This window comes from Naegleria gruberi (genome assembly GCF_000004985.1).
Source record: "Naegleria gruberi genomic scaffold NAEGRscaffold_32, whole genome shotgun sequence".
Taxonomy (NCBI): domain Eukaryota; phylum Heterolobosea; class Eutetramitea; order Acrasida; family Naegleriidae; genus Naegleria; species Naegleria gruberi.
In genome coordinates this window covers 9,315-24,672 of record NW_003163295.1, presented here as the reverse complement: position 1 = coordinate 24,672, position 15,358 = coordinate 9,315, and the positions used below count along the sequence as shown (strand labels likewise).

Below are 15,358 nucleotides of genomic sequence, written 5' to 3'. Positions count from 1 at the left end.
TATAATCTCTTGTATGAATTAAAATTATTAATATTCGATTTACAATTTATTAATCCACATTCCTTCTTTCGTTAGGTTTTGTTCAACTCAATGTGAATTAAAAACATTGCGCCAAAAAATGTATAAAATACCGTTAAGAAAATCAAATGACTTGAAATGTTTTAATCTGATGGATATTCAAGGGTCTCTAGAAACACGTCCCGAGAAGGATAAACCTCTTGATTCTATTACTCTTGGATCATTAACATGGAATTCATCTCAACCAAATAGTGATAGATGTACACTGGTCATTGAAAGACAAAAGTGTGAAGGTAAAAAACTATCAATGAAGAAACCACTTTTAATTTGCAAGAAGGTCATCAATCCACAAACAAATCAAACCGAATACATGATTGTTGGAATTGCTAAAGATAAGATTCAATTCAGAACAAGACCAACTCCACTCTCACCTCAACAACAAAAATCAAAACAAATTGAAACCATTTCCGAATCATCAAATAATAATACCACAACAACAACAACATCACAAAAATCGTCATCAATGGAGAGTGTTGCAAGAACTCTCTTCTTCCCTTCTGCAAAAAAACAATAATTTGTGTAAATAGATAATCCAATTAATTTGACTTTTTTAATTAAAATGTCATTGAAATTATAATAACTCCTTCTTATTTTCTTCTTCGAATCAACTTCAAATCTTGTGGAAGTTTTGTTTCAATAACATATGGTGAAATCATTTTAGGAACCAACTTTTGATTCTGTTCAATATGTGTTCATCCTCAAATGATTCATACTATTTCGGTCAACTAATCTCACACTACTGAACTCATCTGTTAAAAAAAAATAGTAACAAGATGAAGAGATCTGCCTCCGAAATTTCCTCTCCTGAACAGCAGATATCGAGTAGTAACGAAGAAGAGCAAGCAAACAAGAAGAGACATCTCTCTCCATTATCACCATCACTTTCCACATTAGATGCTTTGCCACTTCACACAATTTTCACATTCCTGAACAATGATTTATCATCACAATTGGCACTCTATGGAACGTGTTCCAATGTCATGACATTTGTCAGAAATGAAAAGCTTGTTCCTTTGCATTGTGTGTTACAACTCAAGAAATTCACACATGAAAATCCAAACATTTCCTTGATTACTTTACATTATAGAATGTGTGGATTGCTTCACCAATATGTATGGCTACATGATTATGATCTCATTGATTATTCAAAATTGCCTCAACACTTGTTGGGATATTGTAAGAATGGATTGATTCAAGTTGTTTATTCATACCATGACGAATTTTATGGAGGAGGATTTACCTATACGGAAGTTGCTGTGAAGAAGGTTAATTCTGGTGAGAAGATTCGTTTGATACTTACAGAATTGGAAACTATTCATGGAAGAGGTTTTGAAGAGGTTGGTTCTGTGGATGTTTCTATTGATAACACAAGGGTTTACAATGGAAGTAGCATTACAGATCTAGAGACGTTGAATGAATTTACTCAAAATGCTGAAATTTGTAAAGAGATGAATGGCATTGAATTACTGAACTCATTGTTTAGACTTTCCATGAATGAAAAGGAAATTCATAAGGAAGATTCTTGGTATGATTCATTTTCATTCTCTCCAACTAGATTTGAAAGGGTTCACGAGTCTATCATTGACAAATTTATAAGTGAAGTAGTTGATGTAAATAATGAACATTCTTTCCAATCCATTCATGCATTGGTTTCAATTACTGAAAATTTATGTAGTGTGAAATGCAAAAAAGAAGATAAAGAAGAAGCAATAGATGATGATGAACAAACAACCGAAAAGGAAGAAGAAGAACTCGACTTGTTTGAATTTGTGTCACTTGTTAAACACAATATCAATCATTTGTACTATGATGAGTACAGCTCCTATTCTAGACAATATATTGATTGCATATTGAAAAGAAAGGACAATGGAGAGATTGTCCCTTTCTCTGTAACCTCAATTGTTGGGCCAAGCTATACTGGAACATATGTAGAATTGGAAATGATGATCAACGGTGAAGTGGCTTTAACATTCGAAATGACAGAAGGAAGTGTCGATTCAAATATTGTTCAAGACAGTTTTGAAACTTTTGTTGAGAGTTTTAAAACTTCCAAAAATCCACACGAATTTGCTTCTGACATGTTGGACTTTATTGTTACCCAGCCAAAATGGGCTGTTTATTCTCTTTATGAAATGGACAAGGATAAAACTGGAATCACAATTGAGGATGGTTATCCTCCAGAGAATATTTCTGAAGTATTAGACCACTTCTGTGAACATACTGATGAATAAATAAGGATAATTGGTCTTGTTATCTTTTAAGGTTCTGAATGTTCTATTAATTGAACCATTTTTACTTTGCTTCAAGTCAACCATGAAGCTCTTTTAAACATCAAGCTTGTTATCATTAATTTTTCCACAATTAGCCTTCATCATACTAAATATCCATTAATATTAATTAACAATTTTAAAAAAAAAGAAAGTAATTAAAAAAATGAATGTTGGAGAATTGTTCAAAACACCAGAGTTTAGAAGGTTCTTTTTCTTTTGTTCTTTTGTAGCAGTGGGAGCAGCAGCACCAATTGTTTATAAAGTTAAATCGGAATTTGAAAACATTCCTGGAAAGAGTTTTTTCCTCTACAGAAGAAAATGTTTAGAAGCCAATTTGGATGACAATGAAAATCCTTTGGATCCTAATCAATGTTTAGAACAAAAGAAACAATCAACCTTTTCAATAATGATGAGAGATTTAAATTTTGATTATTCGAGTAGGTTTTTTCTAATCAAATGATTGTGACACACAATTATCAATTTTAGAAATGGTTCTTCCTGCACTTGCTGGATGTGCTGTGGGATTTTCATTATACAAGTTTTACTTTTTGAGAAGAGTTAAAAGTTCACAACATGGAAAAGTTTTAGTAATTTATAGAAAACAAGAAGGTCCGAAACAAGGAGACAATGATATCATTAGAACTTTATATACAATACCTGATAATCAACCATTTCCAGTTGGTAGATTCATTTATCCTTGGCAAGAAGTTGGATACATCACTGAGGAACCAATTAATTTGAAATTTGACAAATTTAAAGTTTATTCAAAAGATGGTGTTGAAATTCAAATTACTTTGGATTTAGTTGTTGGAGTTTCAGAGAAGGATGTGACACTTTCATTGTATAGAGCATCTGCATATTTACTTGATTTGACAGCAGATGAAATTAAAGAAAGAGCAACTGAATGTTTGATGAATGGATTACTGGATAATATTAAGGACTTTAAATATAATGAAATTTCAGGACATATTGTGGATTTTAATTTCTATTTAACACAAATAATTACATGGTATCTGAAATATTTAGGTTTAGTTGTTAGAAAGGCTCCAATGGTTCATATTACAACAGCAGATGGTGAAATTGACATTCCTCTCATTAATTTGAAATAATTCTGAACATCAAATTTAATACACAACAAGAATTTGTTGTATTTCTTTAGAAATTTATTGCCATTTGATCCTCATATTGTTTCGGATCAAGTAGCAATATACACAACAAGAATACGTTACTATCGGTGGTACATTTGAAGAATATTACTTTTTGGTTTGCATACTTCTCTTTAATAAAATTGCAACATTTTCGCTGCACTAATCCAAGCTTGCTTGAAGGTTTATTGTTAGAAGAGAAAAAACTTGCAATTTAAAAAATTTAAAAAAAAATACATCAACAACAAGAGTCATCATGAGCAGCAAGGGTAAGTATTATTTGATGAAGAGGAGTGTATAATTAGCGGATAATGATGATTGGTTGTTATTTTTGTTGTTTACAATGAAAAGATTACATTGAAGAGGAAGCCGAGTTGGATGATGAGGAAGTTGCTGAACAACCAACCCGAGATGATGATGAAGATAGTGAGGAAGAGGAAGAAAATGAAGATCTTGATAAATTTGAAAAGGATGGTTTTATCGTAGATGATGATGAGGAAGATGATAATGTACCTCCACCATATATTGATCCTTTTGATCAAGGAGAACAAACATTAAAGAGAAAAGCTAATCCTTCTAAAAAGAAAAGAAAGTTTAAAAGACTTAAAAAAGGAGATCTTTTATCAAAAGAAGTTGATGATCTTCGTGTAAGTAGAATAGTACTAGTAATTTGGATTGACAAAAAAATAGAGACAAGTAGAACAAGTAAAAGAACCATCAAAGGAACCTGAACATTTTGATGATGATGATGATGGAGATGAATCCGATTTTATTGATAGAGACGATGATGATGTAGATATCTTCGGTTCGGGAGATGAGGATGACATGTATGATGATATGTATCCTGAAGAAGATGATTATGAAAGAAAAGTTACTTTGAAGGATATTTATGGTCCTGATTTGCTAGTCGAAAAGTTCTTGACTGATGAAGACGAAAGAATTAGAAATGAAGATGTCCCTGAAAGAATTTTATTAAGACAAGGAATTAGACAAATTGAACAAGAAGAATTATATAATGAAGCTTGTTGGATTTATACTCAAGTTTTTCAATCTGAAGCCGAACTTAGTATTGACAAATATTCTGGATTAGAAGGAGATAGATATAATTCTCTTAAAAATTTATTTGTTGAAACTATTATTAAGGTCTTAAGATTTATTTTGCAACTAAGATATGATATTCCATATATTGCACAATATAAGAAAGAGGACTTTGAACATATTTTATATAAGGATAGTTTTGGAAATGATAGAGATTTATGGAAAATATTTGAATGGGACGAGAAGTGGTGTATTCTTCAATCAAAGAAGAGTAAACTCAAGCTCTTGTATGATAATGCAAAGTCAGTCATACCTACCGAATATTTGGCATATTTTGAAGGAAGTGAAACTTTGGATGAGATTAACGACTATCATCTTCATTTTACTACTGTTCTCAATGAAGAATCAGAAAATCAACTTACTACCCTAAAGAGACCTACTAAGAGAGATTTATATACTATGGCTAAGAAAGAGGGTTTGGCAATTTTAGCATCACAAATGTCTCTTTCATCATATCAATATGCTGAAAATTTAGAAAGTACTTTCCAAATTGTTGAAACCCAAGATCATGCACTTGATCCTGCTTCTGCTGCTGAAGTTTTTAAAACTAGAACTTTTGAAAGTATTGAAAGTGTTTTGGGGGGTGCAAGACATATTTGTGCATTCCAAATTGCTCATGAACCTAAGATCAGACAGCTAGTTCGTCGTTGCTTTGAAAATAATTCTACTATCAAAGTGAAATTGACCAAGAAGGGTAAATCTGTTGAAGGCTCGGATATTATTTCTCTCTTAGAAGATGGTAGAACCATGTTTACCAAGTTCAGAGATGAATGGGCTGCTCACGTCAGATATGCTCATGACAATAAGGAAAGCTTCCTTAAATTATTGAAGTACGAAAATCTAGGTCTTATCAAGGTATCTTTATTCTTAGAAGATAGACACTTTGATGGGTTGTTAAAAGCAGATGTGCTTTATTTGAGCCAAAAGCACTCTCAAATTGCAACTTTATGGAATGAACAAAGAATTAAGATTATTGAAGAAGCAAAGGGTATTTTGAACAAAACTATTCAACATTCTGTAAAAACTATTCTTAGAAATAAGGCTGCAGACTTTGTTTCTGATTTGTGTGAATCCAATTTAACAAAGATGTTGTTTGAAGAGAGTCCTTATGGTAATAACCCAAGAGCTAAGTTTGATTATGACGAATTCTTTGAAGATGAAAAGCCAAGACCAACCAAATACAAAATCCTCAGTTGTGTTCCTGGTGGTGAAGAAGGCGAAAAGACAACTTGGGTTATGCTTGATGAAAATGGTACTATGATTGATAAGAAAGTTTGGCCAATTGGCCATCCTCACACAACTGGTAATACTAGCGATTCTGACAGGCAACTGATCGACTCTATGGTCAAGAGTGTAAATGATATGATCGCATCTCATCAACCATCTGTTGTTGCTTTGGCTGCATGTGGAGGTTTGATTTTCAAGAAAATGAAAGAAGCCTTTGAACGTACAAAACAAGGAGGTACAATCTTCAACATTAACTATGAAATCGTTCCTGATGATATTGCAAGAATCTATGAAAATTCATCAAGAGCTACAAATGAATATCCACAAGAAAATAACGTAGTTAGAAGAGCTATTTCTGTTGGTAGAAGATTGAGAGATCCATTGACAGAAATTTGTGGACTTTTTAATAACGAAGAACTCCTTTGTTACAAGTTCCATGAGCTTCAAGATATGGTTCCAAAAGAACAACTTGTAAAGTCACTTGAAAAGTCTCTTGTTAGAGTTGTTAACCGTGTTGGTGTAGAAATTAATAGAATTGTCTTGTTCCCTCAATTACAACCAACTTTGAGATTCCTCAGTGGTTTGGGTCCAAGAAAGGCAGAACTCTTAATTAATAAGATCAAACAAGAAGATAGCGTCTCTGACAGAGAATCTATTAACAATATCCTGAACGAACAACGAAATGTTGCTTTGAACAGTATTGGTTTCTTGATTGTAAGAAGACCACCAACTATTGCTGCCAGAGACTCTATGGCCAGAGCTTTCAAGGTTATCGATGCTACCAGAGTTCACTTATTGTCTTATCCTCTTGCTAAGAAAATGGCTGAAGATGGTCTGGAAACTGAAAATTTAAAGACTGAAAAGATTCACAAAATCTTCAAAAAGCCTCAAGCATTGGACGAATTAGATTTGGATGCCTATGCTGACGAACTCGAAAAGAGAAATTATGGTAAGACTCATATTACTTTGAAGGATATCAAGGAAGAACTTAAATATCCATTCAAAGACCCTAGATATGAATTCAAGAGTATCAACAATGATGACGAGAAGGTATTCGAACTTGTGACTCATGAAACTAAAAAGTCTTTGGCACCTGGTCAACAAGTGTTTGCTACAGTTGTAACCGTTGGCGAAAGAATCATATTTTGTAAATTAGATAATGGTCTTTATGGTGTTATTGCATTGTATAACCGAAATGTCTCTCTAAGGGAAGGAGAAGAAAGATACTTTGAAATTGAAAGAGTTGAATACAAGCAATTCAAAGTACATCTTGTACCTCCAAAAGAAGATATCTATGCACCAAAGGCAGAATCTATTATGGATCAACACCGTAAATCAGCCCCTTCAAAGAAGAGATTCCACAGACAAATTGACCATCCACAATTTAAAGACTTTGATTATTCTCAAGCTGTTGCCTTCTTAGCTGATAAGGGTCCTGGTGAATTAGTCATTCGACCAAGTAGTAAGGGATATGACCATTTAGCTATCACATTTAAATTTAGCACTAATCTTTATATCAACTATGATATTGAAGAAGAAAAGAAAGGAAAGGATATCAATTCACTTGGTAGTACCCTTAAAGTTAATGGAAAGATATTTAGTGACTTGGATGAAGTTATCTTTTATTGTGTTGAAAGTTTAATGGAATATTCAAATCAATTAATGTCCAGTAGCAAGTATTTTAATGGTAACAGAGATGAATTGAAGGTTCATTTGAGAGAAGAAAAGAAAAAGAATCCAAGTGTTATCCCATATAAGATTGTCATGAGTACTTCCAAAGCAGCAAGGTTCTATTTCTTCTATCTTCCTGGAAGACATACACTCCAAGAAAAATCATTCACCGTTACACCTGATGGTTATTACTTTGCTGGAAGACAATTCAAAGATACTGTAAAGTTAATTAATGCATTCAAGAAATTATGTCAATCTGATGCATCTAACCGAGTTCAACCAAGTCACCAAGGTGGACAATGGGAATAAACTATATAATTTATTATTTGTAATTAATACTAGGGTTGATAGTTTTATGGAAACAATGTCTTGTAGCATGTACTCTTTATTCTAATACAAATGTGTGAAAGGTTAATACTGGAAAATTCATTTGCATGGAATTTTGAATTGGATTATTATGATTATTGGAATTCTTTCTAATGTATAAACTTCTTCTCTTTGAATGTTGTTCAATGTAAAGACTGTGATTGGTAAATTGTTTTTTTGGTTTTTTCAAACATGCACTGCTGTGGTTTGATGACGAATATTTCTGTTGCTTTTTAGAGTTTGTACAAACTCTACTGTTTTGAAGTAGTTTTTCGTTTTGTGAAGATGAAACATTGAGATTGTTTGCTGTTTGACATGCTTGTTCATTGACACATGTATTAAAGCAACCATCACCTAATATTGATGATGAACTAAACTCATTTGAAATCCGACCAGACAAGCTAACACGGTTCAAACAGTTGTTAGAGAAAGATTGTTGATTTTGTAAATGGAGATAACAATAATAAAAATCAACAATGTCCAACTTTAAAAGTGGTGGATCTAATAAACTAGTAGGAGAAGAAGTACAATCCAACAGAAAACAATCAGCATGCGGTTTACTCATTGTGTTGTTTTGGTGTTTTTTTCATGATTGAGCAAATAAACAGTTAATTCGAAAGACAATGACACTCAGTATGATGATGATGGTTGGTGTAGGGCAACTCTTCCATAAACAAAAGATGACAACTAGCGAGAAAAGTTACATTTAGGTCTACTGAAATGAGTGGGCGACTGAATTGCCAAACAAGTGTCATCATATCTTTCCTTATTAGGTGAATTTGTTGGACTTGTGAAAATGGTGTTTAATAACAAGTTGATGGTTTAATATTTGGATTCGCATTTATCTCAATAAGAAAAGAGTTGGATTCTACCCACCGAATCAAGGATATTTGGTTCTTCATTTCCCTTTTTTAAATGGTCATATACCATACTCCAATCTACATCAAGCACATTCTGGATTATAATTATAGTGAATCTCTCAATGCAGCTTAAGAATCTTTAAACTACCGTGAAAGTGAACCATTCTCTTCATTATATTTAGATAATTCAAATTAAAGTTTAAATTCATGGCTGAAGATAACATTGAGCCTTGCTTTTTGATGACCTCAACAATCTAAACAATATAGAAATCATGCCTCTATGGGGAATGAGGTAAATTTACCTTCCTATTCCTCCATTATACCTCAATTATTCCAATAATTATTCCCAGAACTCATACAATTTCACTGTAATGATAAACAATTCATTAAAAATGTTCAAAGAAGTTATTGTCACTCTTTTTTTCATGTGCAATTATTAAGTAAGCTATCGCCTACTGTCATTGATAGAGATGGTTTGAGTATTGGCAGATTGTTTAAATATTCAACTTACACATAAGCGAAAGCTCAATGTTTTTTTTTATCATGCCAACTTTCTTAAATTGTTTATCTCAAGTCAATTCACAGATTAACTCTATCATTCGTAAGAATATGATTTCAATAACAATTAGAATAGACAATACAATCAAACAATTCGCCAACAGAATCTGGATATTAACATCAATTCTACCATTTATAAAATTATCTCTTAAAATGTTATAAATTTTAATATATTTATAACTCTCTCATTGTTAAAAATTATTTACAATCTATTTGAAGCATTTCTATTAATAATATCAAAAAATTCCTTTCTAGTTTCCTTTTTTAAAAATTGTCCTTTTAAAGAAGAAGTAATTGTAGTTGACTGAGTAGTTTTAACACCTCTCATTTCCATACATAAATGTCTAGCTTCAATAACCACACCAACTCCTTCAGGTTGAATTGTCTCAACAATTGCTTGAGCTATTTGTTCAGTTAATTCTTCTTGAATTTGTAATCTTCTAGCATAGACATCGACAAGTCGTGGAATTTTTGAAAGTCCAACAACTTTACCATTTGGAATATATGCAACATGACATTTTCCTATAACTGGTAATAAATGATGTTCACATAAACTATATGTTTCAATATCTCTAATAACTACCATTTGTGAATTATCTGAACTATTTTAATTATATATATTAAAAAATTATTTTTAAAATTATTGTAAAATTATTAAATAAAAAAATTACCTAAATAAGGCTTTTCCTAAAATTTCTTTTGGATCTTTAACATTATAACCTTCACATAATGATTCAAAACTGTGAAATACTCTTGATGGTGTTTTTACTAAACCCTCTCTTTCATAATCTTCACCCATTAATGTTATCATATTCTTTACACAATTTTCGAATATCTTTTTCTTTTCTTCATTCGAAAGTGAGGAAACTTTATCCTTTTCAATGAGTGGAACTTCAAAATGATTTTTACCATTTGTTTCCAGAATCAAATTATGTTCTCCATTATCATCGTGATGATGATTTGGATGAGCATCGGAAGAAGGATTGCAACACTGATGTTTCATATTTTTTTAATATTCGAAATGATGTTTCAAATTATTATTATATTCAATCAGAATGAAAACTACCAATTAATAAATTGGATAACAATATTATTGGGTTATAAGTTGTTTTTTTTTGTATTCTTCCGTTTGTTGATTTCTCTTGTAATTTCTCATTAAAAACGTTGATAAAATTTTATCTCCTTGAAAAACATTTGAATTCTCAATAATAAAATTTTCATTATTAATTGAAGATTCTTATTGTTTATTCTATTTTGATTGAATAATGCACTCCAATGATGATATTAATGAATGCAAGTATTATTATGAAAGAGATTGGAATTTAAATTGCGGACTAGTGAAACACATTTGAAATCAATTGTGGATAATGAATTTCAATGAGTATGATGGCTAAATTGAATTACAACGTGTTTACTATTTGAAATTTACTTTTTGTAAAGATGACAACTATTCGTTCTAGTCAACTTAATTTCCATTTCTGGTGAAAATAAGTAACTTTAAACTCTTTACAATAAAACAACTCTTAAAAAAAATGGTCAAAATCTTGGAAGGATCTGTTACAGTACTAGAATTTAATGGAAAAGATCAAATTCCAACATCGGAGGAATTTTATAATCAATACATTAAATTTAGAAAACCAGTAATTATTAAAAATTATATTTCACTCTTTGGAAGTGAAGATTCGGAATGGAAAAAGGTAAAAGAAGAATGGCAATTGGGAATTTCTTCATCAAATCAAGAAGAAATGGTAAAGGAAATGAAAGAACGAGAATTGGAAATGTTAAATTATTGGAAGAATAGATTTAATAATCTTGATGTATTTGTTAGTGAATTGAGAGAGAATGGATTATCACATCCACCCAATTATGAAAAGGTAATTAAATTGAGTGCTAAAATTATTTAATGATGAAAATTAAAGAAAATGAAATTTGATCAAGTGATTGATCATTTAAAAATTCAAGAAGAAACAAGAAAATGTGTTAATTCTCATTGGTTATATTTACAACAAGTTCCAACAAGAGATTTGCTTGGATTGAGTAATGATTTCACAATTCCAAATTTATTTAATTCTTCACCTTATTCAATTTTGGGAGCTAATTCATTCTTTTTAGGAACAACAAGAACAAGAACAACATTACATTATGATAGACCACTTGTAGATAATTTATTCATTCAAATTTATGGTGAAAAGTTATGGAAATTATATGAACCACAAGAAGTAAGTTCACATGTTAAACTATATATATTTAAAATATGTTTAAAATATATTTATCGTCAAATATAATCCAATTTGAAAAGGGAGTTAACTTTTATCCATTTGGAATGGAAAGTAAATATGCGCAGTAAGTAGCAATTTTAAAAGAAATTCTAAAGAATTTAGTGTTTCCAAAATTCAAGAATTGAATCAAGTTGAAGATTTTCCACTCTTCAACAATGCAAAATTATTATGCGAATTTGTTTTACAACCTGGTGATTTAATTTATCTACCAAAAGGGTATTGGCACTATGTCGAACATTTAAGCCTCAGTACATCATTAAATTTCTGGTATTATTAACGAGTATTATGATATTGTCTTGCACTAGTATTATTTCCAATGTTATTTTCCTTCCTTAATGAGTTATCTTCCCAATTTGGTGAATTTGAAGAATGTCGTGGAGTATAGTAATGAGGAGGAGGTTGGTGTGTAGAAGATGATGAATAAACATGAGGAGGAGGAAGAGGTTCATATTGATGGTCACTTTGATGTGTTGGACCTGGATGATAATATTTTCCTTCCCCACTTGGATATCCACCATTTCCACCAGAAAATGAGGAATAATGATGATGATGTTGTGGTAGTTGTGGTGTTGCTGTGGATGGTGAAGGAGGAGGAGGTTCATGTCTTGAAGAATAAACATTCACTGGTTGTGGTTCTGGAGAGATAGGTCTATAATAATTAACATTTCCTGTTTGTTTTTGATAGGGATGATATAAATAAGACTTTGAAATTAATCTTCTATTAAAGTCTTCGTGAGAGGTTTCAGAGGTTTCAGAAGGAGATTTTTGTCTGGTTGTTTCTGGTGGACCGGGATCTAATAAGGATGACTTCCTTATTTGCATATTCGAAGCTATAGGAATTGGTTGGTTTTTTGGCCTTTCTAGTGGCTGTGAACCTTGCACTACAGTTTGATTGGAGGCATGTTGTGCGTTTCGTTCTCTGTTTGGAGAAGTTGGTGAGCTTGGAGGATAGTAATGGTAGCTATTGCTTCTAGAGTGTTGATATGAATGTGATGATGGTGGAGGTGGTGGATATGGTCTTCGAGTACCATCCATAACATGGTGATACGGCATTGAGGATGATATTGGTGGAGGTGGTGGATGATGTGAATACCTACTGCTTGAGGATGGAGGATAAATGTATTCATTATAAGGTTGTTGATAAATGTGATAATGGTGGTGATGAATGTGAACTTCCTGTGGTGTTTGTGTCTTTTGTTGATAATGATTTATAATAGATTCATCATGTTCTTCATACATGTTAGAGCTTTGTGGGCGTTCATTTGGTGGAGTTGAAGGTGAATGTCTGACATATTGATGTTCATGGGTAAATACTCTAGTGTTTGGAGTTGTTGATACCTTAGCAGGATTCATTGTAGGATTCATTGATGGATAAGATGACGAAGAGGTTGAACTCGATTTGGATGGAGTATGTATTATTGAAGAAGGTAGTTGGGGTTGTGTTGTTTGAGGTTGCAACAATGGGGTGGAATAATGATGCTCATCTGGAGAAACATGTTTAGGTACATTTGAAGACATGTTAGATGATGCAGATGTAAGAACATGCAATGTATTTGGATGTGAAACATTATTTGTCGATATTGCATTAGAAGGTACATGAGTGGATGCACTTGTTCCATTACCAGGTGATACAATATTTAACATATTATTTTGAGTAGGCATACCACCACCACTCATATTATTGAGATTTGGATTGGATTGATTGGATAGAGATGATAATAATACAGTGGACACACCATTATTTTCATAACTTGGCCATCTTCCTATTCCAAATGAATAAAACCTCCTTTTTAAAGTACCTTAATAATTATTGATTAATTATTGAACAATATTAATAGCAATACTCACTTAAACTAACTCCTAACAATTCAGCTGCCTAAATAATGTAATAATTATTCCAAAACAATTCAACATGTAATTATATATTCCAAATATTAGAACTTCAAATCCATTAATAAACATACCTGTGTTTGAGGAAGGCTTATTGAGTTAATTATTAAGAGTATAATTAATACTTACTGAAAATACTTGCTCATGTCCTCAAGTGATATATCCTTATAATTTGATTTCTGAGTTACACTTTTATAATTTGGATCAGATGGATTTTCCATTTGAAATTTAATGGATTTTCCCCCTTTTGATGATGTTATTTTACCTGATGTTGATGCATGTGTTACAAACATGTTATTATTGTTTGATGAATTAGATGTGGTATTTTGATGATTTACACTACTCGCATTAGACATTGATGATGTATCGTTATTATTACCACTATCATGTGTAAATGTAATGGATGGTATTAATGCTGATGTGGATGTTGCATTAGATGGGATGTCGTTGATGTTCATCATTGTTGCATGTGTATTATTGTCATCATCTTGCATGTGATTAAGTGAACCCCCATCGGAAAGAGGACGCATACTAGGTTCTTGTTGTTGATAATCAATGTTATTAGTATTAATATTATTATGAATTGGCTTAACACCTGATGCTGGCTTCATTTCAAAGAGCGAAGACCCATATTCGTGATGACTTTCATCATCTTCATCATCTTCAGGTGAGGCTGATACATCAGTTTGTTCATGTCTTCTCATCTTGATGTTCATATCAGAAGTGGTGTTGGTGATAGTAGTGGATGCATGTAATTGTGGTATCGGTTGGTTTGAGAGCATCAAGGCTGCACTGTTTTTTGTTGTTTTCTTATTATCGTTGAGTAAGTTGGTGGTAACTTGAATTGGTGAATCAGCAATTGCTTCCACACCACCACCAACAGATGGATTATTTTGATCCGTAGATGCACAAGTGAAGGCATCCATTAATGCAATGCTTTTTTCAGGGTCAATGAGAGGAAGGCGTTGTGTGTTGACTTTTCGAATCCTTTGTGGATCTCTATATTCTTTCAGTAGTAAGTTTAACCTTTTTTTTATTGTTGATTTTGTTTGTGGGACGATCCCATTTTTGTCTTTTTGTACTGCGTGATTGGCGAGAATTATTGGGTAATAAACATACTATTCTATTCGGCCGATCCTTTTTTGTGTTCTTCTAACGAGTTTGTATAACGTTATGTTCACTGTCTCGCTCAAACATTTTGTTTTGGTGTCAAATTGAAGAAATGTAATCTAATTACGAATGCAGAATTTATTTAACCGTTGAGATTTATGAAAAAATGCTTTGTTGTGTGGTGCGCAGTTTGCTGCTCAGCCCTGAGCGAGGACCTTCAAGTGTGGAATAATCTGATGTTCATCAACAGCACTAAAATAATTAAGGATCCATTGTTTGTTAATATTATTATTCAAACGTTCACTTGTTGAGGAATTTATACATGGTGGAATTTCATTTATTATGACTTGTTGGGTGCGGACAAGCAAACAATAGTTCTTGACGTTCTTTGAGTGCTCTTTTGTAGTGTTACCAAATAAATTATGAGTTTAGAATACAACCATAAAGAGAAATGCAATTAAGGGAAAGATCTGGAAATACAATTTACTGTATTGGTAATTTTAATTTCATTTTCAAAGAGAAAGTTTATTCTTGTTGATATCTTTGTTGTTTCAAAATGAACCAAATATTTAAAAGTGTTTTATCAATTACTTTCTTTTGTTTACAATAAACTCTGATAAAAACACCTGCAAATACCAACATGATTGAAATGACATGAAATAAATTAAATGGTTTTGGAAATATGAAATGGCTCAGAATTATACTTAAAATTTTTCTACATGAAGTTGTTGTTAATGCAACAAGAATACCATATTGTTTTATCATTTTACTTGTATAGTACGATCCAATATAACTAATAAAACTGT

At 31.9% G+C, this 15,358-nt stretch overlaps 7 protein-coding genes across 7 annotated transcripts; 4 read left to right on the top strand and 3 right to left on the bottom strand.

The window, feature by feature from the left end:
- Window positions 1–118: 118 nt before the first annotated feature.
- Window positions 119–592, top strand: NAEGRDRAFT_68986 (uncharacterized protein; the record flags this gene model as incomplete). The annotated part of the gene is made up of 1 exon (XM_002675711.1): window positions 119–592. One exon carries the CDS (start codon window positions 119–121, stop codon window positions 590–592), a length of 474 nt encoding a protein of 157 aa, XP_002675757.1.
- Window positions 593–851: 259 nt separating this feature from the next.
- On the top strand, window positions 852–2,309 carry NAEGRDRAFT_50019 (uncharacterized protein; the record flags this gene model as incomplete). The annotated part of the gene is made up of 1 exon (XM_002675710.1): window positions 852–2,309. One exon carries the CDS (start codon window positions 852–854, stop codon window positions 2,307–2,309), a length of 1,458 nt encoding a protein of 485 aa, XP_002675756.1.
- A 1,440-nt stretch (window positions 2,310–3,749) lies between these two features.
- On the top strand, window positions 3,750–7,798 carry NAEGRDRAFT_50018 (uncharacterized protein; the record flags this gene model as incomplete). Its single annotated transcript, XM_002675709.1, has 3 exons — window positions 3,750–3,762; window positions 3,845–4,140; window positions 4,217–7,798. 3 exons carry the CDS (start codon window positions 3,750–3,752, stop codon window positions 7,796–7,798), a joined length of 3,891 nt encoding a protein of 1,296 aa, XP_002675755.1.
- A 1,677-nt stretch (window positions 7,799–9,475) lies between these two features.
- On the bottom strand, window positions 9,476–9,859 carry NAEGRDRAFT_68983 (uncharacterized protein; the record flags this gene model as incomplete). The annotated part of the gene is made up of 1 exon (XM_002675617.1): window positions 9,476–9,859. One exon carries the CDS (start codon window positions 9,857–9,859, stop codon window positions 9,476–9,478), a length of 384 nt encoding a protein of 127 aa, XP_002675663.1.
- An 81-nt stretch (window positions 9,860–9,940) lies between these two features.
- Window positions 9,941–10,276, bottom strand: NAEGRDRAFT_68982 (uncharacterized protein; the record flags this gene model as incomplete). The annotated part of the gene is made up of 1 exon (XM_002675616.1): window positions 9,941–10,276. The coding sequence occupies one exon, from the start codon at window positions 10,274–10,276 to the stop codon at window positions 9,941–9,943; it is 336 nt and encodes a 111-aa protein (XP_002675662.1).
- Window positions 10,277–10,805: 529 nt separating this feature from the next.
- On the top strand, window positions 10,806–11,177 carry NAEGRDRAFT_68981 (uncharacterized protein; the record flags this gene model as incomplete). The annotated part of the gene is made up of 1 exon (XM_002675708.1): window positions 10,806–11,177. The coding sequence occupies one exon, from the start codon at window positions 10,806–10,808 to the stop codon at window positions 11,175–11,177; it is 372 nt and encodes a 123-aa protein (XP_002675754.1).
- Window positions 11,178–11,825: 648 nt separating this feature from the next.
- Window positions 11,826–14,368, bottom strand: NAEGRDRAFT_50017 (uncharacterized protein; the record flags this gene model as incomplete). Its single annotated transcript, XM_002675615.1, has 2 exons — window positions 11,826–13,036; window positions 13,708–14,368. 2 exons carry the CDS (start codon window positions 14,366–14,368, stop codon window positions 11,826–11,828), a joined length of 1,872 nt encoding a protein of 623 aa, XP_002675661.1.
- Window positions 14,369–15,358: the final 990 nt, after the last annotated feature.